Below are 26574 nucleotides of genomic sequence, written 5' to 3'. Positions count from 1 at the left end.
CCAATATGAATGTCGGCACGAATAAAGCAGTTGGATTTTGGCCCCTTTGAGAAGACAGCAATCATAAATCCAGCTGCCAGCACAAATCCAGGTGCTAAACCAGGGATTTTCCTGGGGGGAAATCTACAGTAAAGATCCTTGGGATAGAACTAGGGAAATGGATGGGCATAAAGGAAAATAAAATTCGAACTTAATTTCACTTTAATTATTATTAGGATAGATGTTGAACTGGCCATCATTTAAACATGCCCTCAGCTTTGCCACTGCTTCCTGGTCTGACCTTGGTGATGATCCTTGAACACCCTGTCCTTCTCAAAACTGTGGTTAAATATAACTCTGTGTGGCTTTGAGAGGCAAGATACACCCGTCAGTGCAAGCTATTATAAGGATATTTTAAAAAGTGAATGATAGCAACAAAACATCTTAGTGGGAAACTGTGAAAACATGGTACTCTACACAACACAACAAGAGAAAGAAGATTTTTTTTCAATTTTTTTCACCTCTTGTTTATTTTCCTCTTCCTTTTTTGAACAATGTATCTTAGTCTCTCTCTATGGATGTAGCACGAGAGTTATGTGTGCAGAAAGCATCTGAACCACTTTGTTTCTAGTTTTCTTTCATGCGTTTGGTGTTATAAATAACCAAAGAGGATATTGCTTAATCCATAAAACAAAGTGACATCATAATTTATTAATACAGAAGACACAGTTCATTGCTGTTAAATGCCATAAAGAGCTGGAAATGGAGTCGTTTCTCAGAAGGCAGTGCCAGTGTGTCAGAGGAAATATTTCCTCAATGCTATACCAGCATGTGTAAGATCCTCTCTGAGTACCTCACCATTTTGGCCAATCCCAGCTGAGCTGCTCTGCCACATCCAAAGGCAATTTTGGTGGGGATTTCTCCAGTCTCTGATGTCTTCTTTCCACCTGCCCCACTCCTCCCAACGCTTTGCTCCTGCTGTCTGCTTCTATGGAAAAGGAAAAAAACTGCAACAGCCCCGTGGTGGGGACCGAGCTGGCTGGACCATTTAAGGTTCTCTCATTGGTGTCTGTGGGGCAGCAGCAGAAGCCCACGTGTCCTCAGGGTGTCCCCGTGCCAGCGGGGACACGGAGCTGCATGCACGGAGAAGCGATGCTGTACATCAGGCTGTACACACTCGGCCCCAGGCCAGCAAAGCATTTAAACACCTGTTTACCCCTAAGCTTTTGAGTAATTCCTCCGGCCCGAGCTGAGCACAAGCTTCCCACAGCCTCCCTGCTTCCCTTGGTCTTCCCTTGCAGGATTTGTGCACCGTGGCCTGGCTGAACCTAGGGCTGCTGGCACAGCACGGCACCACTCAGCACCCACCTCTTCTTGCTCCTTCCTCTTCACAGAGCCAGAATTCTTCTCTGCAGACCCCAGTCCTGCTGGCACCTCCATGGGTGAGCCCCTCTGGTGTCTGAGAGGCTCTGCCAGAGCTCCCAGCGCTGGATTCAGCCCTAGAGCAATTTTTGAGTATTTCAGGAGAAATTCCACCCCTTCTGTTGCTGTGCTGTCTCCAAGCACCAGTTTGAGCCCACACATGGACGAAGTGCAGTGACCACATGTCCACAATAAGACATCCCTCTGTCTTTTAGGTAACATAAACAATCTTTCTGGTATGGATAACTTGCAGCCCTGGAAACACACTCAGCAGATGTTTGCTCCACGCTCTACCACTGCCTGCCCAGAAGCACCAGTCCTCACTGCTGGTCCCTGTCTGCTTCACCATAAAACATGTCTAGCTGTGCTTTTGCAACTTTTGGGAAGAGACAGGATCCCTTTTGGCTCCCCAGGACATTAACTTGTGTTTTCCTTTGTACTTACTTCGTACTTTCCATACACGCAATCACCTCCCTCCCCCTGGGATGCACCTGTTTAAAGTGGTTCAGCGGGCGTGTGGAATGGGCACGGCGCTGCGTGGGTGCCCCCAGCCAGGCTCTGCCTGCCGGTAACCCGCAGGGGAGCCACGGTGCCGTGAGCTCCTTCCTGCCTGCTCCCTGCACAGGCACTGCGGCGTTCCCGGCTCCCTGGCGAGGCACATTTCCCTGCTGTTCACCAGCCGGCAGAGCGGAATTCCTGCCCTGCCGTTTGCCCCAAGCCCCAGAGGCGCGCTCCCACCTGCGGAGCCGTGAGAGCGCGCACGCCCAGCCCCGTGCGCTCCCAGCCGGCGCCTGCACGTTGGCAGTGCGCTACCCCCCTTGCATCCCCCCCTTCTCCGGGCTATATGTGGCATTTCGAAGCTCTGACAATCTGCTTCCAAATGTTTTCCATATTTGTTCAGCCTCCTTGATTCAAATACCAGGAACAACTCAGCCGGCACAAAGCGAAGCTTTGGGGGGCAGAAAACTCACACCCCCATCGGCGGGCGCACACACACACGCACGTGAAAGCCCAAAGCCCGCCGGCATGGGAAAGGAGGAGAAGAAAGCCCGGCACGGCACGTCCCCGAATACCCAGAGCCAGACAGGGAAGGCACCCGGAGGGGAGAAAAGCACCGGCTCGACGCAGGAGTCCGCGATGAAGAAGAAACAGAAGAAAGCCAAGGGGGATCCCAAAACTGGCCAGGAGGAGGAATCCCACACTTGTTGTGGCTGCCGTTTCCCGCTGCTGTTTGCGTTGCTGCAGCTGGTGTTAGGCACCTCTGTAACAGTGCTGGGCTTCCTTATGGCAGGCATCAGTTCCTCTCTGCTAGTCAGAGACACTCCATATTGGGCTGGGATAATTGTAAGCATAAAGTCTGTTTCTCCATAAAGTGCCTTTGCCAGCATTAATGCAAGCTGCATGACGCTCCACTTTAGACTAACCAACTGCATGCACAACACCATTTGAGTTATGCTAACTATAAATATTCCTGGGATTAAGTGTCTGGCTATACTTTCCCAAGGAAAACTGCTCCTGCAGAATAACACAACCTTTCGTATTCTTCCCTGCAGTATCCAACAGACCTGAAATAAACTACAAGGTTGCTGTTCACTGGATGTATGTATCAGCTTGTGCTTTGCAGTGAACTCCTGCCTGGTGATGCTGAAAAGAAAAAGTTAATTTCTTATGCTGCCTACCCTCTTTGCGCACCAAACCACAGCCATCGGGTTTTGGAAGTGAGAGCATAACTCTGTAACTTTCAACTTTTAGCTGGGCGAGGAGAGCAATGTCTGTCTCCGGAGCTTCCTCGCTGTGCTGTGCTGGAGAACCGCTGGGATTTAACCCTCTTCCCGCTACTGCCCCTGACTGCACGTGGCCATGGGGAAGGGGAAGGCACTGGTGGACGTGGCAGGGACAGGGAGCCCTTCCCAGGGCCTGCTGGTGGCTCCTGCCAAGTCACTTTGGAGTGACACGCCAGCCTCGCCGCGTGGGCTGGGGGAACTGGGCAGAGGGCAGCGTCCTGCTGGGTGTGAATCAGAGGCATCCCTGCTGGGGAAGCCTGGGTGGTTCCCCAGCAGCAGCCACCCCTGCAGAGGTGGGGACAGGGTGTGTGGTGCCATCCGTGGTGTGACTCTGCTGGCTGTGGGCTTGGGGACAGGCTCAGTGATTATGAGCCTGGGATAGGCCATGGATATAACGGAGCATGCAGGTTTCTTCCCTAGGCAACAGGTTTCAGGAAAATATGTCCTGAAAATATGCCCTGATGTGTTAGCACAGTCCTGGGTGTTGTCAGATCGTAAGAATTCCCAGCAAATAAATTCGTGTTTAGGTACTTGGAGAAAAGATTTCTCGAAGTCCTGAACAGCTATGGGAGCATCTTCTGTAAATGTAATTTATGGTTGGAAGATTATCTGAGCATCTGAACTGATTGGGATTTGCTGTGTTAATCCTGCTGGGCATCCCTTCAGAGGGTGGAAGGAGCAGGGCCTGAGCTCCCAGAGGAAGAGGTCCTCTGACTCATCTCTTCATGTTTCTCTTCTGACTGAAGAGGTATCCAAGAGTTTAGTGGTGTTTTGTGGAGCAAGAGCCTGCCCTTGCTTGGAAGAGGAATTTCCTCCTGGGAAGTTCTGGCTGTTACAAACCAGAGGGGAATACTGATGATAAAATAGCAATATGTGGCATGTTCGCTCCTGTTTATTTTGAGGATTCTGGAGGTCAGATTATGTCTTTTCCAGACAGCACTGTTGCTATCACAGGTTTGAAATAGCTTTTTCACTGGAAAAAGGTGGGGCAAGAGTGAGCTGGACTGAACTAATGTACAGCCAGGGATATGAGAAAAGCCATGAAGCAGCCCCTGGCCCGTGTGAATGTCATCAGTGCCCCAGCAGCATTCATCTGAGACATCCACAAATGGCTGGCCTCCCCTGAGGAGGCCTGAAACCCCACCAAAGTTGCTGCTTTCTGAAAACAGAGCTCTAACCCCTGTTGTTTTTAGCAGCAGCTGCCAGCAGTAGTGACATTTAGATGCCCACACGAGGCCAAGCTCAGTCACTTTCAGAGCTCCCCCCTGAAAATCAGGAATAATTCTCCATGTGTGTTCCTGAGCTAATTCCCAACTCAGAGCAAGACTCAGCTCTCAGCTGTGGTTGGTGGCCATGTTCTGCACTCGGCAGCCAGGGTAATCCCTGGGGAAACATTTCCTGGGGAAACATTTCCTGGGACTGTGGGAGTTTTGGTTTGTGTTGCAGGGTGCCCTGGCTGTCGGGAGGAGCTGTGGGCTGCCCCTGGGGAAGGATGACTGCACCTAGGCTCTGAGTCAGATGGTGACTCTCACCTGGGGTACTCTGGTGAGATGTTGAGTCACCAGCACACTCCAGCGTGGTTTGATTCCTCCCTGGCTCAAATTGGCTTTTGGTGCCCCTCTGTTTACCCTCAGGATGATGACAGGGACTGTTTGCTGTGGGGGCACGTGGCCAGGCAGGCTCCTGGGCAACCACGCTGCTCTCCTGTCAAAGCCCAAAGCAAAAGGGAAGGAGGGATCTGGCACCAGGTCAGAGGGAAGTGAAAAGGAAACTGGTGCTGGAAAGGAGAGGGTGAAGAGGTAGGGCAGCCCCAGACCTTCCAGCAGCAGAAGCCTGTGTGGAGCACTGGCTGTGGTGCCATGGGAGCAGTGCAAAGCACATCGGAGGGGCAAAATGCAGCAGGTGCCACACCGTGCTGCTCTACATTGCTCCTGTGCTCTGGTGTCTCCATGGAGGGACTTGGTGCCCACTGGGACATCAGGTGGAGATAGCTAGAAGCTGCTGAGCTGGAAATTTCCAGATGTGCAGTCACAGGGTGCTGCTGGTGAGCTGTGGTGGGGACTGTGCCAAGGACTGGCCTCTGGAGATCTGGGGAAAACTGGTCCATGAAGGAGAACCCTTGGTTAGGACCTGCATGGGGCTGGATGTCCTGTGGGCTGGTTTTTGGGCTGCATGGAAGGTGTTAGATAGGGGATGGATGTGCTGCTCAAGAACACACCTCGTGGCAGAAAGTGACTTCCCAAAACTCATATATTCACACAGAAATGAGCAACAGGACAGAAAGATGTGGTGTAAAACACCAGAGCATATTTGTTTTAGTAGCATCCCACTCAAGTGCACTTTTTAAAGGACTTGATTAGTATTCTGAATCAAGAACTTTAAAAATCTATTATCGAGACCTTTTTAGCAACATTAGATATAATGGGTGAAGCTCATTCCTGGTGTTACTTCTTTGGAATTACACCAGGCTGGATCTGACCCCATGGCTGTTAATGCAGGATGACAGAAAAATGAAGGAAAATTGCTAATGTGTTAAATAGACCCTGATTGATTGAAAGCTGTTTTTTTTTTTTTCTTCTTTATTAGTGGCAAAATGGTGACACCATTCCTTGCTGAAAATCAAGTGCTTCAGTGCATTACCATGAATGGAAAGGAACTGTTTTTTGAGGAGCATCCAATGGAAAATGCTAGTGAGGAAAACCAGGCAAGGCAGTCTTAAATTAAATGGGAATTCAGAATTCCCATTTCAGAATTCAGAATTAAATGGGTTCAAAACCTGACTGTGTAGGTTTGTGAGGCTGGAGCAGGCCAGGGATTGGGTTCACCATCCTGGGGAATAAATGTGGCCAGTGATCCTCTGATAGGGAGTGGAGGAAGACTCCAAGCCTGCAGGGCTCCCTCCTCAGAGCATCGGCCCTTGCCTCCTGAGCCTCTGCAGAAGGAAACGATGCAACTCGCATTGCACCAAGAGCATTTCACCGTGAAAACCAGTAAAAAACCCAGTTAAAACCAAATGCATTTAGTCCAAAAATGAGGGGAGAGGGGGGTCAAAAACCAAAGGAAAATTCTATGGACAGAAATCACGGAGCCTACGGGATTTATCACTTCTGCTTCAGCTTCAGCAACCTATTCCCTGTAAAATGCCTCTCCCCTATTGCTAAGGACAGGCAGATAAATACAGTGAAAGCACTGAGGGTAGCATTTGTTTCACTTGCCTGGAGCCCATTACAGTGAAGGTGCCCGTGAGACCTGTCCTGAGCTCCCCAAACTGCACTGGACACCCTGGCAGTCTCTTCCTTCTTGCTGCTTTGCAGGAGCTTGGACAAACTCTTCACAAACCCACTCATGAGTGCAGGGTTTTATTTTTTCCTGTGTCTTGCCACTGGCTTGGTGCATAGTTTTGGGCAAGTTACTTAACCTTGCTAAGACTTTGTTATTTCCCCTGCAAAGTGGGGTTAATAGTGGCCATCCGTCACCCCTTGCTTTGAGATCCTGGGATGAAAAGTGTTGCAGAGACAGTAGATATTAATGGTATCCTTTTCATTCTTTTTCATTAGCTTGTGGCCTTTTGACACCCAGAAGAAGTAACGATGTATTTCTCCTTGAAAAACCTACTTTAGATTATTTCCATTGCAATCAAAAGTGGGGAGTATCAGAGTTTTCATGGGCATGCTCCCTTTACAGCCCTGTTTTGCAGACTCAGGGAGTTAAGAAAGTTACAGAAGTGCTCATCAGAAATGATTATCCAGGGTGTTTATTATTTCTATCAGGAAGTATTTTAAATGTATATGTATAGATGTTCATAAAATTAGGACTTTTAAATACGTTTTTAAAAATCTGATTCACAAGCAGCTCAAGGCGGCAACTGTGGCTCCAGCTGTCACTGATTTTATAGCAAAAAGCATCCCAAAAGATCTGCCATGGGCTGAGCCCTCAGCCCAGAAGCTCTGACACTTCTCCCTGCTCCAGCCCTTCTCCATCTCCCCAGGTGTTCCTCAGGCCAGAAGGTCCCTGAGCTTTACTCAAAGGGTGGCCGTGGCTTGTGGCTTTTTGGCATCAGTGCTCAAGCATTGGCTTCTCTGCCCTGGTAGAGGTGAGGCTGATGGGGGGCTGTGTGGTGCAAAAGGCAGGCAGACTTTGAACTGAAAAAGCAGTTTAATCGACCTTCATTTACCTGGAATCAGAAATGTTCATGCCTCTGTAACTTTTGCTTGTTTTTAGGGAAACAGTTTTCAATTTCTAATAGAAGGTGACTCTTAAACTTGGTGCCATCAAAGTAGCCACCAAAAAGCCATGCAGGCATCCATATTTTTTTGGTACAGGCTAGCTTCAGTTAGCCATGAGTAAACATCAGAAGGTTTAAGGGAGGACTGCCTTGAAGAAGAGGCCAGTGCTTGTTTAGAGCCATGTGTAGCACCAGAGCAGGAGTCTTCAGAACCCTCTGCCATTAAATCTCATCCTCTTCCAAGAGTAACTATGGACTGATTAACTGAAATTCACACTTTCTTTTTGCTCAGGTGTGGAGTGGAAAACTTTGATGGGGAGACATGTTCAAACATTCTGAAGGAATGGTTTGAGAAGGTAACTGCACACTGAGGTCTGTCTGATACCTGGCCAGGGCTGGTCTAATCCTGGACCCATCTGTGGCTTAGCCCACAGTTTGACTGCACAATTCCTAGCTGGAATTTGTGCAAAAAGCCTAGGTAAAATTTGGAGAGGGATATCAAACAGGTTTCCCCAGCCCAGGTAGCCTCATGACTATGGAGACGGTGGCTTTCATCACAGTCACAGACACACCCCAAACCATGAGTGGTGTTCACGAGTACTCTCAGCCATGCTGCACTTCTCAGGCTGAAAATCATTGCTGGCTCTGTGAACTCTTAATTTTATTTTATTTTTTGATCCCTCAGGCGTTTGTTCAGCCTGGACTGTATTTCTGGTTTAACAGCAGCAATGGACTGCTGCTGCAGCTCCTGGCTGTGTAAGCAATCGTTGCCTTTGCTGGGGGAATGAAATCATACTTTAGCACAAGTGATGAGCAACTGACCTAAACAGCAAAGATTATTATGGAAAAAATAGCATTTCATTTGATTGTGGATGCTCTTGTAGAGTTTTGATGACTTTACAGGATTTAAGAGAGTTGTGGATCTGCCAGGGGGTGTTATTGCATGGCTTGAAGGGACCTGTAGTAAAGACATTATTTTATTCTCTAGGTGGGGCAGGGATGGGCAGTTATTGTTGGGTTTATAGCTGTTAAAATAATGATTTCCTAGATGATGATGATGGCCTTTGCCTGCAACCACAATATACATGTCTATCATGATTATTATTATTACAGCTATTATTTCTGGGAGTAACCTATATGCAACTAAACTGTCCTTAAATTTAACAGGAAGTCTGTTAAGGGGTAAAAAAAAATTAGGGCACAGTACCTGTGTGCTGCAGACTGGCTTCTTTCCCACGTGACAGTGAGACCCAGGCTGACCTGAGGCTGATGAAAGCTGGCAGTGAAAGCTGCCTGCAGCACCCACTTTCATCACAGCTTCCTCAAACCTCATAAAGCAAATGAACTTCAGTGCTGCTGTCTGCAACAGCCTGTAGAGATGTCTGGCACCAGAGGTGATCCAGGTTTATAATGGCAAAGCCAACAGGGACAGGCTCTTTCCTGCATCAAAATCTGTGTCCAGTGGGAGTGTTAAGATTTGGTGGATAAAGCAGCTTCTCCAAAGGTATAGATAGGAGCTAAGCCTTGCTGTATCTGATAAGATGGGAGAACCATTAGCCAAGTATCACCTGTGAAGGAGAGCCAGAAACTCCAGAGACAGCTGCAAGAGATCATTCTTTACCTGTGTCCCTAAAAACAGAAAGATCCCCAGTGTCTCCAAGTGAGCAACTACAAAATAACTTGTCCATAATGGAACTGTCTTCCTAATTCTATTAATGGCAATTTCCCTCCTGAAGTTTTAGTTTACATTCTTATTAAATAGGAAGAGTGCCCCTGTGGATCTCAGCAGTGCTGTGTGGCATTGCAAGGTGTACTTGTGAGAGATTTTGTCCTGTTTGCTTTCTGCCCCTAAAAATTGTGGCAGGAGGTTCTCACTAACGAAGCCCCCATATAAAGAGCTATACTGTGTCTTTCTGAGTGTTTGCAGCATTTGCCTTGTGATGTGGCACAGACTCAAGATGCTCCTTAGAGTCAGTTTTTGTCTCCTGCCTTCATTTCTTGGTAGATGTTCCCAACCCTCCTGCTTTACCAGCCAAGGTTTTCAAGATGCTCTGGGTAGGAGGTATTTTGCTAGAGGAAACCACCTATTCTACATTTGGGCTAAAATTGTAGCAATGACAAAAGGAAAACCAGTTTCACAAGCATACAAGGGAGAGATGGAGACAGATTAGAGCAATCTGTGGTTTTGAAATCTGTCAGAATAAAGCAAACCACATGAATATGTCAGTGTACAAAGATAATGAGTGCAAACCACAGTGGAAATTTGTACCCTGCGTGTTCATATTTCCCCTGATTACACCCAACCTTCCTCATCCCTGCCACGTGGTGTCCTTGTGCTCCTCGTACACCTTGTGCTGAATCCTTGCAGGAGCAGATGGGATAACATGACAACAGGTTCCTGCCCTCTTTGGGGTGGGAGCAAGCTGGAAAATTTCTCCTTCTATTTTGACTGTTATTGCTTAAAAAACCAATAATTCTTAAGTTACTTTTCAGCCCTGAGGTGTTCTTGCCCAATGGGAAGAATGTCTACTGCTTCCCCAAAAAAGAAATATTATAAAAAATTTTGTACAGCCTAAATATTTAAGTTCTTCAGCCAGTGTTAGTAAATATCTGTTCTCCAGGGTTGTGAACTGAAGGGATTTCACAGGGTGTGCCTTAAGCAAACTGAAATCTCTACCTTTCCTAAATACTTCTGTATCACATTTGGGTCTTTTTCTAGGCAGCACTTTCCAAAATTAAATTCTTCCCTTGGATAACCTTTCACGTCACTACCTATTCAGCAAGGGGTGTGTTAGTCCATATGGAAATTTTGAAGTAGGATCTTGAAATAAACTCGAGTTGAAATATGCCCAGAAATGCAAATTCCTGGATTTCTGGGTAACAGTTGACCAGAGCTGATCTAATTAAGTGCCATCCCGCAGGTCTCAGAGAATCTGTTTTATTTGTGTAACAAATGCACATCGATTGGTAGCAAGCACGTGCTGAAGTGTGTTCAATTGCATTTTATGTCGTGTGCTCAGTCAATAAGGCATGGGAAATGTGTGCTTCACACTGGGATGTGGCAGTGGCTGTTGCAGCACCAGGATGTGGGATTACCTAATGCTGCTTAGCAATCAGCATCAACAGCACCTGTAACATGCCTGCAGCTGTTATAGTTACTTAGAGGCTCCTAAAAAATACTAACCAGTGGATTTTTATAGTTATTCTGTTACACTTCACAGGTGTAATTCAAAGCTGATCTATTAATAATGTATAAAATAGCAACATAGAGCTGTTTCCTATATAAATGTTCCATGCTTTGGCTTCCTCCAAGGAGTGAATTTACCTTTAAAGAGCTGAAATGTTAAACATATGTGGGTCATAATTCTCAGCCACATTATTTTTTATTGCCACTTAGAAAAACACACATCTCTAGTTTTAAAAAAAATTTTTAAATGTTACTGTATTCTTATAAAAGAAATGCTTAAGCTTTTCGAAATATCCTGGCCAAGACTTGCCGGAATCCTGACCCAGTGTAATCCTTTATAAATACCTCTCTACAAATGTGCCTCTTCAAGTGTCCCTGAGTATATTATTTAAATCCCAGAGGACCTTTAGAAAGCGTGTGCAGGAATGGAGCTGCTTTTAACTGATAGCCCTTTGTATAGGAAGCTTTCTGAAGAGGGAGGTCTGATCCTGCCACGTGTGAAGCCAGCAGGACTTTTGCAAAAGTTGTCTGAGGCACTTGATGGCAGAGGGAAAATTCCAGCATTGGTCTCTGCCCTCGGAAATGAATGCAGCCCTGTCAGCCTTCTGTGGTTAAATGGAAGGGGAAGGAGGGAGTGGGAACAGTCCCATGATGTCTCATGGCAGTCACCTGGAGGCAAATCTGGCTCTTGGTCCATGCAAGTGTCAATGCCCACTAGTGTAGCTGAAGCAAAGCAAATTAGATTTATTGCTCATAACAAGATCCTTCAGCACCAGATCCTGAAAATACTTAGGTCCAGTTTTGATGTGAGGAGCCCCTATGATTTGTCATTAATTTTGGGGATATGATGTTAAGACAGTGTGTTTAAGCTTTTTTTTTTAGTTCTTGCTGCAGGTTCTCTCCTTCAGCCATTACTGGCACTGGAGGAGTTAATAATTTGGATATTATCAGCAATAGGATTTCTTATGATTTAAGTTTTATGGGCATGTTAATTGAATTAAAAGATTAATATATGGCATAAGGGACCAAGGACATAGGCGACTAATCCTGAGAACTAAAACATGGTTCAGTCACACAGAAGCACTACAGGGCAAAAAAACCCCAGCACTGAAGGACCTTTGACAAGAAAGGTTGTTTTTTCCCCAGACAACCCTGTCAGCTATGGCTGTCAACAACAAAAAGAAGGAAACAAATAAATTGGAGGCCGTGTGTAAGTCACAGGACCAGAATATAAATACACATGACATGGAAAGGAGTAAATAATACTGACGCACACTTTAGAAATGTTCTCGGGCAATACTTCCTATTCATGTCCCACTGAAATGACATGAAATAGAACTTCATGGGCAAAAGTGTTACTAATTGCCCAGGTTCTTGAGGGACATGGCTCTGTGTTTGTTGGGAGGCATTTCTCCTTTGCAGGGCTGCTGCCTTGGGGCTTGCACCAGCAATGCAGATGCAAAAAGTTTGATACTTTCTGCAGCAGATCATAAAAGGAACCTGTTTATCCATTACTGTCCAAAAGGACACCTGGGCAATTTTCACTGCAGGTCAAGCTCCCTGTGGAGCTGGAAATCTGGATGTGAGCAGCACTTCCAGGGCATGCAGCTGGGGATGGGGCTGTGATGGAGCCCCACACTCCTGTAGGCATCTCCATGGCATGGCCCCACCTTGGCAAAGGCAGCTCACACATGGCTCTGGCCAAAGAGGGAAATCCCACTGCTCTGGGAAGGCAGAAACCCTCACATTAAAAACTCATCCAAACATCAGGAGTAAAATGGAGAGGGTAAAATAATATAGAATCTTGCTACTAGAATCAGTAGTCACTGAGAATTTAAAGCTGTCATTTATAACCAAGATGCTCCTAGCAGGGAGGCAAAGACTTGCTCCTGGCCCCGTGTGTAGAGAGAACCTCTGAAAGGACAGTGCCTGATCTCATCCAAAATCCCCACTACGGCTCATCACACCAAAAATGGCTTTTAAAAGTGTGATTTGAAGGGTCATTTAAAAACACGTGCATGCCATCAACTCACCTGTTTTTCCAAGGCAGCTCAAATATGCACAGATTCCTCCAAACACAGCTCCAGCTGCCAACAGCCTCTGTCATGCCCAGATCCAGCCCCACAGGAAGCCCTCACCTGGTGCCTGGGTACCCAACTCCTCCATCCAGGGGATGAACTGCCAAAAAGCAGCAGTCTGTGCTCTTAAGTCCTCCTGTGAGGTTTGCTCATTGACCCTCCGAAAAGTGGGAGAGGAGGGCACTTGACTGGAGTGCTTAGCACAGTGTGGGGACACACTGTGTTTTCTAGACACAAAAAAGCAAATCACATTCATTGGGCTAGTTCCTCAGAGGAGGATCATCCCTTCTTACCTGGAAAATACCAACCTGTGAGTATCTGCTCCTGCAGATAAATCCAGAATTAATAATAAAGACAGCTAAATGAATAAACAAGCGTGCAAATACTTTTCCATTACTTTTAGCCTTCATCAATTACTGCCACAGGGCTAGACCACAGTTTCAGATTGCAAGGGAGATGAATATCTTCTTTAGTAAGGTGTCCACTCCAAAGGAGAGTGAAAGCCTTTGCAATAAACTCTGCTGCTTCTTACCCAGTGGCAGCCCTGGTTTAATGATTTAAAGCTTGCATAGGTGACATAAAAACCCTGTAGCACCCAGAGCAACATCAGATGGTGCTTTTTGGGCTTGCAAGCCCAACTTCAGAAGCCTTCTGCTCTTTTTTGATGGTTGTGTGGGCAAAAACTCAATACACATGCTGGGGGCTGTTGCTATGCTGTGTCTTTGATCACTTTGCTTCCACACTGCTTCTTGAGTTGTGGTCCTGAAAACACAGAAAGGTGTCTTGGCTTGGGGGTGGGGGGAGGAAAATTGTGTTTTGTAGGGTTTTTTTTAACCTTGACACATTTTACATCTCTTCCCTTGCAGGTCTGTGTGGTGGCCTTAGTGGGATTTGTTATGCTTTGTATCTCGTACCAACCCGATGAGAAGACGTGTGCGCAGTTCACAGTGAAGGTACCTGAACATTTTTTAAACTTTTTTTTTTTTTTTCTTCTCATGTCATTAAATATAATCAGAAAAAGCTGATACAGGGGATATTTTAAAGACCACAGGAAAAGAAGTCAAAATGCACCTGAAATGCAGGAATGGTTTTCTGTTATTTTCCAGGTAGCCAAGGAAGAAACTGTATCCTATAAAGGAGAAGCTCTAACAACATTTCAAATCAGAACAAGATACCATTTTACTCACCATGTTTTAGGAATATAGACAAAGCTGGAATAATTTGGGAAGTGTTCAGAGAGTTTAAGTAGGTTAAGTGGAGATAGTGAGCAGGGTAAGAAGTAAGGTGGCATAAAATGCGTCCACTTAAACCAAGGTTTAATATTTAATGGGAAAGTACTTGGAAAGCACAGGGACATGCATTGTCCCACAGAGCAAATTCCCATCTGAGCATTGCAGGAACTGCACCATACCTCACCTTTGTCTCCAAAACTGCTTTGCTGACACTGGTGAGCAACTAGAAGAGCAAGGCTGAGGACTCTTGTTTTTAACACCATTTTTCCTGTGCTATTTTTCCTTATTATTGTAATTTTCAGGGCTCTTAATATTTTGCAGACACATAATAATCGAGAAAAATACAGATGCAAGCAGCACAAAATAACAGTGATTATTAACTGGAAAAAAGCAGAAGGAAACAAAATGCAAGGAGCAGCTTTTCAAACCCTGGCATCCATCCTCCCTTAAGAAATTAGACCACGGTGTGTCTTTTGTGTCTTTCTCGAGCTTCTCCCGTACTTAAAGAAAGAAAGGGAGAAGAACAATTGTGCCTGCCCTGTGGCTGCCTCTACATTGTCCCCTGTCACCTTTCCGCCCCCAAGGAAGGTTACTGTGCTGGGTGGGGGCTGCCACTCCAGGCTTTTTTCTGCCAGCCCCGCAGCATTAAATTGAATTTGGCATCCAGGCAGGAAGGGAGTCATCCCTCGAGTTGGGAATGGCATGTCGGGCTGGGCAGCTCAGATGTCTCTGCCACCCACCCTGACGGTAAGGAATGTGAGCCATCGTTCCCCGTTCCCCGCAGGAAAACAGACGTTTTGGAATTGCTCCCGAGGTGATGTAAAATGGGCCATTCCTCATCACCTGGCAGAATTAGAGCTTAAATCTCCCTGGTTCAGTCAATAGCCCATGGACTGTTGCTTATCCAAGGCACCCTCCTCCCCAAAATCGCCCTTCCCAGCATTTCCTGTTGCAGCATGCCACAGAACTTCATCATTCCCAGGCTGTTCACCTCTACCGTCCCATGTCCCTGCTGGGAGCTGTTATCCCACAGTTTGGGATAACAGGACAAAAAAAAAAAAAAAAAAAAAAAAAAAAAAAAAAAAAAAAAAAGCTTCTGTCTGAAGGGCTCATACCTATTTTAACAAAGTAGGAGCTAAAACTCTTCTCCAGGACTTCGATCACATAGGACTCATCTACATCTCCAGTATCACTTCTCAAATCTTTGAATTTCAGTTAAAGGCTGTCTCTGAACTAAAAACGAACATTAGCTATGACAAGGCTGAGGATGCAAGATTGCAGTCATGAGACAGATTGTTCAGAATGTTGTTCTTTTCTCCTGGAGGGCCTGAAGCTTCATCAAGCACTGCAATGTGGTTCAGCCCAATCTGCTCTGACCTTCCTTATGGGGTGTGGCCCAGGTCTTGCCCTCACACTGATAGCTGGTTCCCATCAGCCAAGCATCATTCTGCAGGAAAATCTTGGCTGAACTTCCCTGGAGTGCATTAAGCACCCCAAGTTCCCTTGCACAGCCCAAGGATCACTGTGAGAGGAGGACCACACACACACACACACACACACACACACACACACACACACACACAGAGGCCTGGGGGGTTTGGGTCAACCCCCAAGGTGACCCTCTGACCACTGCGAGCGACTCCCTTGGGGTGGAAAATGGGAGGAGACCAGTGCCGTCCTCTCTGCTTTCCTCCCTCTTGGCAGCTGCTTCTTTCATTTCACACTTGCATGAGCCCTGGATCCTGTTAAAGAAGGAGGTGTGAGAACTGCTTTCGGCAGAAGTCCCTTCCCGAGACTGCTGTGGGTACCCGCAGCATGCCATGTGTCCCTGGGAAAGAGAGGCCACCCAAAGCGAGGCTGGCTGTGCCCCTCAGGGGGACAGCAACAGCCAGTGAGTGCCACACAGGAAAATCTTGAGCCATCCTGGGGACTTCCTGGGCTCTGTGCTGTCACTTGGCAGATCACTCCCAGAAGCCTGGGGTAGTGACACCCTCTGCTCCCGCACGCCAAGCCCACGCCGTGACACACCACGGTTCCTGTTCTCTGCAGGGGCTCGTGCCTGAGCCACCACCGCCCTCAAAAGGGCCTCCTGATCCACCTCTGCAAACGCCTCTGCTTTCACCTCTGACAACTATGAGCAGCCTTTTCCATGAGGAACTTAATCCATCTTCCTGTTATTTATTTCAATTTAGTCATGGAGGACAACAATTGCCAGTAAATATTGCTAAAATGTCTCTTCCTCGTATGAGGAACATGAAGGAGGATGAGCTGCCATGCTCTGACCTCATTGTACACTGTCTTTTCCCACTTCCCTTTCCTCCTTCTATTCAAGCAGCAATTGCAGTGCCTGTCTCTGAAGCTGTTAAAAAACAGTTTTCCAGTGGCAAGTCCTGGTTCCTGGGCAGAGCCCACCACACAGTTGTATTTGTGATGCTGAAGTTGCCTCCAGGTCTGGCATGTGATTAATCTGCTGATGGAATCTCAGCACTCGCTGTCTTGTGCTCCCTCAGAGGCAGTGCTTGCATTTGGCTCACCTTTGATATTTGGGAACGTGTTCATTTTCAGCAGCTTGCAGAGAGATTTCACTGCAAACATCTTGTGAGAATAATAAGCTTTTTGGAAATTGCCCTGTGTCCCTCATGCATCTCCCTTTGCCTCCAAGGATTATCATAAGAGCTGCCTGTGTATTCAGATTCTGAGATTTCCTTCCCTTTAGGAACATAACAGACAAATTCTCCTTTACTGTACCTGGAGCATGGATTAGGCTGTTGTGTCCTGACTTTGGATAGAAGTTGTTAGCTAAATAAAATACCTGCCAAGGGAGAATCAGGCACATGGTGCAGTCTTGGCTTAGTATCTCATCTATTAGGGAGGCCTAATTCTGTCTTCTGCTGGGCTGAATCCAGGGATTTCCACCAGGACTTCTGTATCACAGAACAACCAACGTTTGTCCATTTTCTGTTTTCCTCATCGAACACATTTGCACCATCTTTGAAAACAATGCCATTGGTTTATGAATTACCACATCCTGCTTTGGAGGGGGTCCATCAGTCAGCAGCACGCCATCTTCTGTATGCTTCATATGAGGAGGTGGCCCCATTTTCCAGCTTCACCTTTCCCATGGACCCTTCCCTTGAAACCTGCAGGGGCAAAGTAATTGCGTTTAATAAGAGCCACCCTCATTTTGAAGCTGCCTTTGCTTTAAGGCCACAGGGGAAGTAATTAAATTTAATAGCAGCCAAGTATTGGAAACTAAGATCTTTCAGTAAGAATTTGGTGATATGAGGGGGGAAATGTACATAGTGCTTCAGGACCTGCAATAATCCCAAATATTTTTTTTCAAGCTGGCAACCAAACAGAAAATTGATTCACCATGTAGTTCTAAGACAAATAGACCAGGAGTGTGAATTTTATCAAGACATACATACTTGGAGTTTCAAGGTCATAAAAAATGCTTTTATATTGATATTTTGCTTGCAGTATTGAGGTTAAGAGAGAGAAAGAGAGAGAGAAGCTGCTGTTTAAAATAACAGATTCCCAACCATGCCATGTGTCTGACAGATAAGACGCCAAGGAAAATAAATGCTTTTACAGTGCTGAACAGAACCAAAAAATGCAATTTTGGCTAAACACAGAACATGATTTTGATATACATTCACACATATTTTGTACGCAGTGCAGCAACTGCCAGTTCCAGCTATCAAAAGCAAAGGGAAGCCCATATGTGCTGGTATCCAAAGCTCTCAGGTGAATCCCAGAGTGTCAAAGGCTCTGACTTGCTGCCAGCTTCCATGTGTTTGTGGGGGTGGACTCTGCAGAGCTACCCTTGATAAAAGCCAGGCTATTTTTAAGCTGCCACTGTTGTGAGGAGCAGTGGAGGTGATGAGCAGACCCTTGTCCTTCTCACACTGTAGCACTGGGAAAAGAAAGGTGCTTGCTGCCCTTTCATGCCTGTGAAAGATTTCCCCATGTTTATGGGACAGGTTTTAGAAGCAGACTGAGCACAGCATACACTTTTTTTGTGGAGATCTGCATTCCCATTCCACAGTGGGACCTGGGAAGCAAAAGGCTGGCTGCATCCACAGGGCCGAAAGTGGGAGATCAGCCACCCCACTGCCTGATTTGCAAGCATAAATCAGATTTGTTTGGACATGCAAACCAAGAATAACGCATGAGCAAAGTCTCAAAAGCATCTACAGCTCAGCACAGCCTGGGGGAAGATGGCAGCCCAAGGCTCAGTCTGCTCAGCTCTGCTTCCAGGCATGAATTTGTCTCAGCTGATGACCGCGATTCCTGTCAATGCAGGTACGATTGGAGAGGAGAATGCTCCCTCCCTCTCTAGAAAGCTTCTGGATGTATAGACACACCAGTTCATTGGTGCTCTCCCCAGGACTCCAAATTGCAAGGCAATGCTCATACAAAACATGCAAGGCAAATTCTTGAGAGGACCTGCTGAACTTCTCATCCCAAGGAGCCTTGCAGTTGTTGAAGACCCAACCTCCAGACAGTACATTTGTGGGTATATTCCCTGCAAAGTACATGTGCTGCATTCCTTGTGAGTTCCTCAATCTCTATGAAGCTGGAAAAAAGGGTTTTATCTCTTTTTTTCCCCCTTTCTTTCAGCTGCTGTATTTTCTCCTGAGCGCCCTGGCTCTGGTTGCCTGTGTTTTGGCAGTGGCTTTTGCTGCACACCACTACTTGCAGCTGACCAAGTTCACCTGTGACACCATGCAGGATTCCTGCCAGTGCAAACTGGACACTGCAGACCCCCTCGGCCGCACCTTCGTGTACCAGGACGCGGCCGACTGTGGCAGCCTGACCAGCATGCTCAGCCTGTTCCTCCTTCTGCAGATGGCTCTCAACCTGGTGGCAGCCCTGGTGTGCCTGCTGATGTGCTTCGTGGTGTGGAAGCACCGGTACCAGGTCTTCTACGTGGGCGTTCGCTTCCAGCCTCTCACGGCCGCTGAAGGCCATGGGCAGCAAGTGTAGGGTCTGGGCTGGGCTGGCAGGGGGCTGTGGCCAGGGATGGGAACTGCCACCGCAGGCACCGCAGAGGGATGGGTGCTTGGAAGTGTTTGATGAGGAAAAACGCTCCCACGGCTTTAATGAATTTATTTTTCAATCATTTTGGGAACATTTTGTACAGCTGCTCTTGAGAAAAGGCCTCTTGTGAGATTAGCTAGAGGTCACAGAGTCCTAAAGATGCAGCTGTACAAATGCTCCCCACAGAGGATCTTTAATAGCCATGGATAAAATCTTTGGGAACTCATCTGCAGGGCTACAGCCATTACAAAATAGGGTCCATTTCCCTCTTGCCTTCAGAGAAGCTATGCCAATTTCTACCAGATATGGATCTGATCCAAACTGCTTAATTATATCAGTGGGAACATGCTTTGGGAATATATCATATCTTGGTGCTCTGAGTGTAATCCATGCTAACCTGATGGGAATTTAACATTCAGGAAAGTGATGAGGGAGGTCAAGACCTCTTCCAGTGCAGGTTGAGACCAACACCAAAGTGAACGTATTGATGGCTGCCATATAAAATATACATATAACTTTTCAGAGTGAATAATGATATAGGCTACCTAACCCAATTACTAATAAACAGCAAATATGAGTGAGTTCACTGAAGGTTCTTTGGTGGGCCCTGCTTGAGACATCAGGAAGATTTCTGATGTTTGGGAGAAAAGATCAGTTTAAGGAACCTTGAGTTGCACTCCTAAAGTAGAGGGACCCTAAATCAATAGTCATGTTGAAAACTATGTCCATATTGCTCTAATTGCAGGCTGACAAACCCGGATTTTAGCCAGTTCCACCAATTATACTTCAAGCACAAAAGGCCAAAAGCATTTTTGGTGTAACTCCTCTAAAGACAATCAACCTTACACACCAGCAGTGGAGTTGGGCCAACAGCCCTGAAAGATATATCCCTGCAACAATGAATGTTTTTAAAATGGGGTGGAGGGAGGGAAGCAAGAAGAGACTGCCAGTCTCCCAAAGACATCTCTGATAATGATGAGGGCAACAGAATAATGATTTCTTAATGAGGATGGAAAAACAAAGTGTATTTAAGCAGTGCCTTTTCTCCCTGGAAGTGCAGCTCTAGAAGTGCTTTACATCTCATTAGCCTTATACCAAGACAACTACATTGGTTTGTCCCTTGAACTGCCATTTCCACTTACACAGCATGGACAGCTAAATTTAGGAGCAATTCCTAACTGGCAGCATTTGGCACTGCCTCATGATCCATATCTGTGCAAGGGCAAGCCAGCTGGTGCTCACACCCTGCCATGACGAGGGATTTCCCGATCCCAGCCAGAACAAGGATGTCTCTAAGGTGGGGTGGAGCAATCACGTGCCAGAAAAATTGTGCCATAATCATTAGCTAGGAGGAAGCAAATGAAATTTATATAAGGAAGAAAAAAGCAGCCAACTTTCTGCAACAAAAATAGTCATCAAAAAGTCAAAAACCCAGATTGGCAAAAACCTAGTTGTCTAAGGAGCTCTAATCCTACCAAAAAAACTGTCTTACATACGGTGATCACACATCATCCAGGGGCTACACCATCAAGCCTCCAGGGTCAGAAGATCACAGCGTAGTGAAGTCTCCTGTGGCCCACCTAGAGCACTGCTGGGTGTAGGGGCTGTAGTTTTAGTCATGGAAAGTGCCTCTGGAGCAGACATAGCATCACCAAGGTGCTCTCTGCCCAGCCACAAAGTGAGGAGCTGCGGAACATGAGGGGTTTTGAGATCTGCTTCCAAATGACCTTTTTTATTGCACCAGAAGTAACAACCACTCGTAAGCCTGGCTGCAGGGCACATTTGCAAGGGTGCCCGTGTCACCACCCATCCAAAGACCTCAGTCTGCCTCTCAGGAACTGCTGGGGCAAGCTGAGACAGGGGAGCACTGGGATGGCGGGCTGGTGGTATCAGACTCATCCTTGGGGCCATCCATGTGGATCTGGCAGGAACCAGCCCATCTCCCAGGGCTCTGGTGGAACGTGCTGCCAGCAGTGCTCACAGACCCGTGGCAGGGCCATCCTGCCGGGAGATGGGTACACAGGGGTGCCTGTCACCTTGTGGTGTGCTCAGGTTTGTCCCCCATCCCACACACACCTCCAGCCGTGCTGTCTGTGGAAGCTCAGGGCAGGGGGTGTACCTTCCTCCTACCTGCACGACCCTGGTGCACCTGCCCCTCCCTCCACCCCCTCCAGCCAAAAATGTGGGATCCTCTCTCCACACAGAAGATTACAAGGAGCGAGAGAGGGATCAAAGGGAGTCTGAATGACAGCTGAGCTTTGGGGCCTCCTCCCACCCTCACCACTGCACGATGGCTGGCACAAGAAGAGGAAGGCTGTGCTGGCAGAGCAGGGCATGTCCGTCCCCCCATCCCAAACGTCCCTGTTGCTCAGGGGATAGCTTGGTGTGCAGCACTCCAGCCCTGGCCCGGGGCATTCCACCAGAGCTGCCCTTTGTCTCCTTAATCCTCTGACCTCGGCCTCACCCGCACGTTCTCACTGGCCGTCTCCCATCACCTGGCAGGTGCTGTGGGATGGGGCTGGGCTGGCCGTGCCTGGCCTCCGCCTGCTCACCCCTGGGCTGAGATTTGCTGGGGCTGTTCTAGGGCACGGCAGACACAGCGGGGATGATCGCAGAGCTGCTGTAAGTGCCTCCTGCGTGTGGGCAGGGAGGAGAAGGGAGGTCTGGATAACAGAGCCTGCTCTGCTTAACAAGCTGTGCACCTCCATATCACCCTCCACTTCCAGCCACGAATTCCGTTTGCTAATCAGCACAATGCAGCTTAACCCTTTGCTCTGGAAGAAAGCAATATTCATCATGTATTCTGTTGGTGGTTTATACGCTTAATGAATAAATATGGGGCATTTCGATCTAGCAAAGATGAACTTCTCTATTTCCTTTTCATGTATCTCAAGAGCATAAAATCAAAACCGGAGAGGTGAAGAAACAGACACAGAAGGTTTAGGAACTGGTTTCCCCCTGGGTATGGTTTTACAATGTCTATTTTGCTTGCATTAAGAATTTTGGAAAGTACTAATTAAAGGATTTTCACCTACCACAGCATGTCCAGACACCTCCCAGCCTTTTCCCAGTGTCAGAGTCCACATGGACTGCACCAGGAGAAAGGCTGGGACTAAAAGGCTTGGAAAGGACAGAGGTGTTGAAGAAGAAAACAAATTTTTATAGGACTGGGAAATTTATCTTCTAGGTGAATTCCACAGAAAGGAGTAGGATTAAACCTCTATGGACACACAGAATTTGCGAATAGCTCCATGTAATTTACTCTCACAAACCCAGGTGTGATTCTCATTTGCACCCTGGCCACTTTACACTGTTTTCCCAGTGTAAAGGGGTTGTAAAGACGGCATCAATCATCTTTACACCTACTTCATGGCCATTTTACACAGCTAAAAGGGCCCTTTGTGTAAATGAGAACTCAGGCCCTAGAGAATTTAATAGAGAGGAGCTCCTTTCTATAGACTGTGCTAGACCCTCTAATAGGGTCTATTACAGGGATATAACTCTCAGCTGGATTTTATAGCTTGGCTTAGAGATCATCAGTCTCGATTAAATTCAGTTCTGCAGAACTTTTCCAAAGGCCATAACCCTCTGGTGTCATGCCTGCTCCTCCACCCCGAACACAGACAGAGTGATGGTGTTGCATGGATAACTGCTCGGGATTTTAAAAGGAGAAGCAGCAGCAGCAGCAGCCACCACTTTCCTCTGGCTCTGAAGCATTTTCATGTCGTGCTATGCAAATGCCGAGGCAGCAACAGCGGCAGCGAAAAGGGAACCGAGACGCGGCGCCTCCCGGGGAGCCAAAATGTCACATTCTCAGCCCCGCCAGGGCCTGTGCCGCTCTCCCGCCCCTGCTGCCGCCGCAGGGCCAGGGGCTGGCGGGCCAAGGGTGAGCCCGGCCAGGGCCAGGGCCAGGGGCTGGCGGGCCAAGGGCGAGCCCGGCCAGGGCCTGTGCCGCTCTCCCGCCCCTGCTGCCGCATCAGGGCCAGGGGCTGGCGGGCCAAGGGCGAGCCCGGCCAGGGCCAGGGGCTGGCGGGCCAAGGGCGAGCCCGGCCAGGGCCAGGGGCTGGCGGGCGAAGGGGGAGCCCGGCCAGGCCTGGCCCCACGCTGGGATTGCCACCAGGTTCATGTGACGGCCATCTGCGCCTGGCTGGCCCGGCCACCTCTGCGTGGGCACCGCTTGGAGCGTTGCCTAAAAAACAACTCTGCGCAAGAACGCCGGGAGCTGCAATCAACTCGCAGGGCTAATTTTTTTCTAATTTTTTTTGTTGTTTATTTTCCTTTTTTCACGCTTCCAGCCAGTGCAATATTTGCTCTGGGGCCCTTTCGAAAGAGAAAGCACGCTGCTAGCGTGTGAGAGAAGCCGCAGCTCAGGTCCTCTATATTTAGAAAGCCAGGATGTCATACCTCGCCTTGAAATTTTCATAGTCCCCTGCACCCCACCCACCCACACACGTACACATGCCTGCGTCTGGAAAATGTTTTTCGGTCTTAGCAAAGGGTGTTGGCTTAGGGGGATTCGAGGGAGGTGCAGAGGAACAACAGCAGCTCGGTCTGGGCCGAAGCTCGAGGCCTCCTTAAGGCACGGCAGGCACTGGGGACCCAGGGCTCCTGTGGCTGCAGTGCAGGATCCCTGCTCCTCCTGGCCTGTAACACAAATCCCAAGGCACGGCCAAGCTGTTCTGAGGCCTAGGAAAGCCCTGTTCTGTGTCACAGGCAGTGCTGGACCCTCAGCCAGCAGCATCTTCACCGGGTCATTTTTGAGTGGCCACGCACCTGTAGCAAGGGCTACAAGAAGGTGAATTTTGGGGGTAGCTCATCTCAGGTCTCTGCAGTTCCTTCTCCCCAGGGATTTTTGCTTTCTGCTAAATGGCTGTCCCTAGTAATCATTATTCACTAGCATTTGCCCTCTGCTAAATTGCCTCTGTAGCCAGACATCATAAACAGTGATTGCATCTACAAAGATTGGGGTACATTTTTCTTTTGGTTTTGGTATTTGGTCTCCATGCCTTTGTCCGAGCAAATGGTTGAAAGCCTCATCTAAACTTCAAACTTCTTGTGGGGGAGCTGGGGATTTCTTTTTCCTTTAATTTTTAAGAAGATATGGGCAATACCTATTTAATTTGTCACCTCAGTACTCCGCAAAGCCATCTTTACATTGAAGTACAGATGCAGCAGGCCCTAAGGCTGGCTTACAGTGACTGGCTGCAGAGAGAGCATGGAGCTGAGGCCCCCCAAAGTCAGCAGTGACCCCCCACTTCACCCAGTTGCACCCAGGTATCCCTGCCTGGCACAGACATCTGAGATTCAGCCACCAAATGTGAGCAGCAGCCTGGTCTGAGAGGAGAGAATAACCTGCAGAGGGTGATTTGAGTATCTGCCTCTCCTTCAGTCAGATGGATTATGAGTGATGAGTGCTAGGCTGACCTCAAGTTTCAGGAGATATAGAGAGTGACACCGATTAAGGCAGCCCTCAGCTTCCCAAGCCATGATTGTCCTGGAAATGGGATATTTGAGCTAGACAGGGTTTTAACCCCGTTTCACTCTCATAGCTGTGTAAGGAGAGCTACTTTTAATTAGACCAAAGCTAACTGAAGAGGGATTTCTCCTCACTTCAGTGTAGGATTTCTCTTTCACCAAAACTATGAGAGGAATCCTTTCCCTGATCTGTCTTCCATGAGGCTGGCTGGGAGCATCACTGCTGGAACCAGAGCTGCACGCTTGCAGAGGTGTGTGGAAACCACCCTCATATCTTTTTTGGGACATTTTCTTCTAGTTCCACAGCTGCCAGAGCTGACACGGGGAGGGCAGGGGAAGCTGGTGTCCCAGATCCATAATGTGCCCGAGTCAACCAAGCCCTGCAGCAATCCCCACTTATACTGACACTAATGGTCACCAGGGATTTGGTGGGATAGTTTAGGGAACAATCACACTGAAAAGGGAAGAAGATAGACATTTACACTTTCCCTTCCACCTTGTGAATCCAGGCAGGAGAGCAGCACGCACATGAAGGGACCCAAGAGGAAATACAAAATCCTCCCACTCCGTTTTGCTGCCCAAACCTGCCAACGCACTGAGAAACAGTGAAAACGTGCAGAAAATAAACTCTCAGAAATCAGGCACTTCAGGTTTTCAAGATCCAAAGTGTTGTTAGGTTAGGAATGCAAAGTGTTGTTAGGTTAGGAATGTGAAAATTAGTGTATTTTTATGGCTTGTCCAATTCTTCCAGACTGCCTCAGTTGGAGACCCAGGCAGACAGGCTTCTTTGCTGTCACCAAAGGAAGGAAATTTTGTAACCTGACTGGGAGAGGGGAGGGATGGGAAAGGGCACTTTACAGGATGTACTCATATATCTATATATATATATATTCTGGTAAGGTTACTTTTTGCATAGATTCAGCTTTTTTTTTTTTTTTTTTTTTTTTTTTTTTTTTTTTTTTTTTTTTTCTTGTGTACAAAAGGAAATGGTAGGATCTCAGCTGGCAAAATTCTCTGCTTCTGAATTAACAGGAATTGCATCTCCACTATATTTCTAATACAATTTTTCTCAGTCACCCCACCCAGGTTTCAGTGCTTCTGTTGCTTCTCCATTTTCCAGTGAGGCAGAACTTTCCTGGCACATCCTCCCCTGACCCCACAAAAAGCACTGGTCTGTGGGCTCCATGTGAGCTGCCCCTGCTTAGCCACGGCAGGGGAGGCACGATTTGCAACCTGGCTCCTGAGACTTCTCCTGAGTTCTCCAGCCATTGATTATGCTGTTGCTTACAGCAAATTATCAAAAAATGACAGAGGTCCAGTGCTTGAAAATCCCACAGGATAATTGCCTGCTAATATACAACAAGGGCATTTCATTAGCCCAAGTGGCAAGTGTGGCTTCTGCATGGTGAGAACAGCAGCCCCTGGTCTTAATGCCACCGTGTTACACCTGAAAGGGGAAATTCAGGACCTGCAAACAACAACCAGGGCTCTATGCTCAGATGTTGCACTGAGCAAGAGAGGCTTGCAGGGCATGTAGGATCATGGGGTGAGAAGGCTCATCCTCATCCCTGAGGGAAGCTGACTCCATTTGAAAGGTTCACTCCAGCTGGGGCTCAGTGCCAGGCTTGCTCTACTCCTCATTCCCAGACAGTTTTGGGGCCACAAATCCTCACCCCTGGAGGGAAGAAGCAGGTAGAGTAGAAGAGGAATAAAGATTTGTTTGATTTGTCTTTGTCTGAGCATGGCACATCTTACTGTAAGGCTTTCCCCACTAACAGGAACATGTTGATTGGAGTCTGATGGGGTTTTTCTTTCAGTGGCTGTATGAGGATCCAATTCAAGGCACTGAAATGGACAAAAAACTAACTCATATTTCCTGTGCCACTGAAATGGATGAGAAACTAATTCATATTTCCCACACCTAATACAAAGCATCATTAGCCCTGCTGCAGCACAGTAGGGGAAACACCAGCTATTAAAGAAAGTGGGTTGATTAAGGGACAACCTTGAAGCCTAAAAATAGTCAGGGAAATAAGAATCAATGCCATATGAAAGCAAACACGCAGTCAGTTGTTATCACAGAGCGTTTCACGTGATGGTCTGTGCACTGATCTCACCCGGAGAGTGTTTGTTTTGGACAGTCCTAAAG

General features: G+C 47.5%; 1 protein-coding gene across 2 annotated transcripts; it reads left to right on the top strand.

Annotated features, from left to right (window-relative positions):
• Nucleotides 1-2228: 2228 nt before the first annotated feature.
• Nucleotides 2229-19541, top strand: SSPN (sarcospan). 2 transcript variants are annotated; one of them, XM_068190741.1, is made up of 3 exons: nucleotides 2229-2745; nucleotides 13542-13628; nucleotides 18531-19541. In XM_068190741.1, exons 1-3 carry the CDS (start codon nucleotides 2428-2430, stop codon nucleotides 18894-18896), a joined length of 771 nt encoding a protein of 256 aa, XP_068046842.1. In that variant the 5' UTR covers nucleotides 2229-2427; the 3' UTR covers nucleotides 18897-19541. The 2 variants fall into 2 exon arrangements, with proteins under 2 accessions (XP_068046842.1, XP_068046843.1); XM_068190742.1 differs by lacking the exon at nucleotides 2229-2745 and adding an exon at nucleotides 3433-3478.
• Nucleotides 19542-26574: the final 7033 nt, after the last annotated feature.

Source organism: Anomalospiza imberbis, chromosome 5, assembly GCF_031753505.1.
Source record: "Anomalospiza imberbis isolate Cuckoo-Finch-1a 21T00152 chromosome 5, ASM3175350v1, whole genome shotgun sequence".
In the NCBI taxonomy this organism is placed as follows: Eukaryota; Metazoa; Chordata; class Aves; order Passeriformes; family Viduidae; genus Anomalospiza; species Anomalospiza imberbis.
The sequence above is the reverse complement of the archived record's forward strand: the minus strand, read 5'-3'. Positions and strand labels throughout refer to the sequence as shown.

Coding starts and splice junctions, on each gene's coding strand:
- SSPN (XM_068190741.1), top strand. CDS start 2,428: ATGGGAAAGGAGGAGAAGAAAGCCCGGCACGGCACGTCCCCGAATACC. Junction 2,746..13,541: donor CATATTGGGCTGGGATAATT/GTAAGCATAAAG, acceptor CTTCCCTTGCAG/GTCTGTGTGGTGGCCTTAGT. Junction 13,629..18,530: donor GTGCGCAGTTCACAGTGAAG/GTACCTGAACAT, acceptor CCTTTCTTTCAG/CTGCTGTATTTTCTCCTGAG.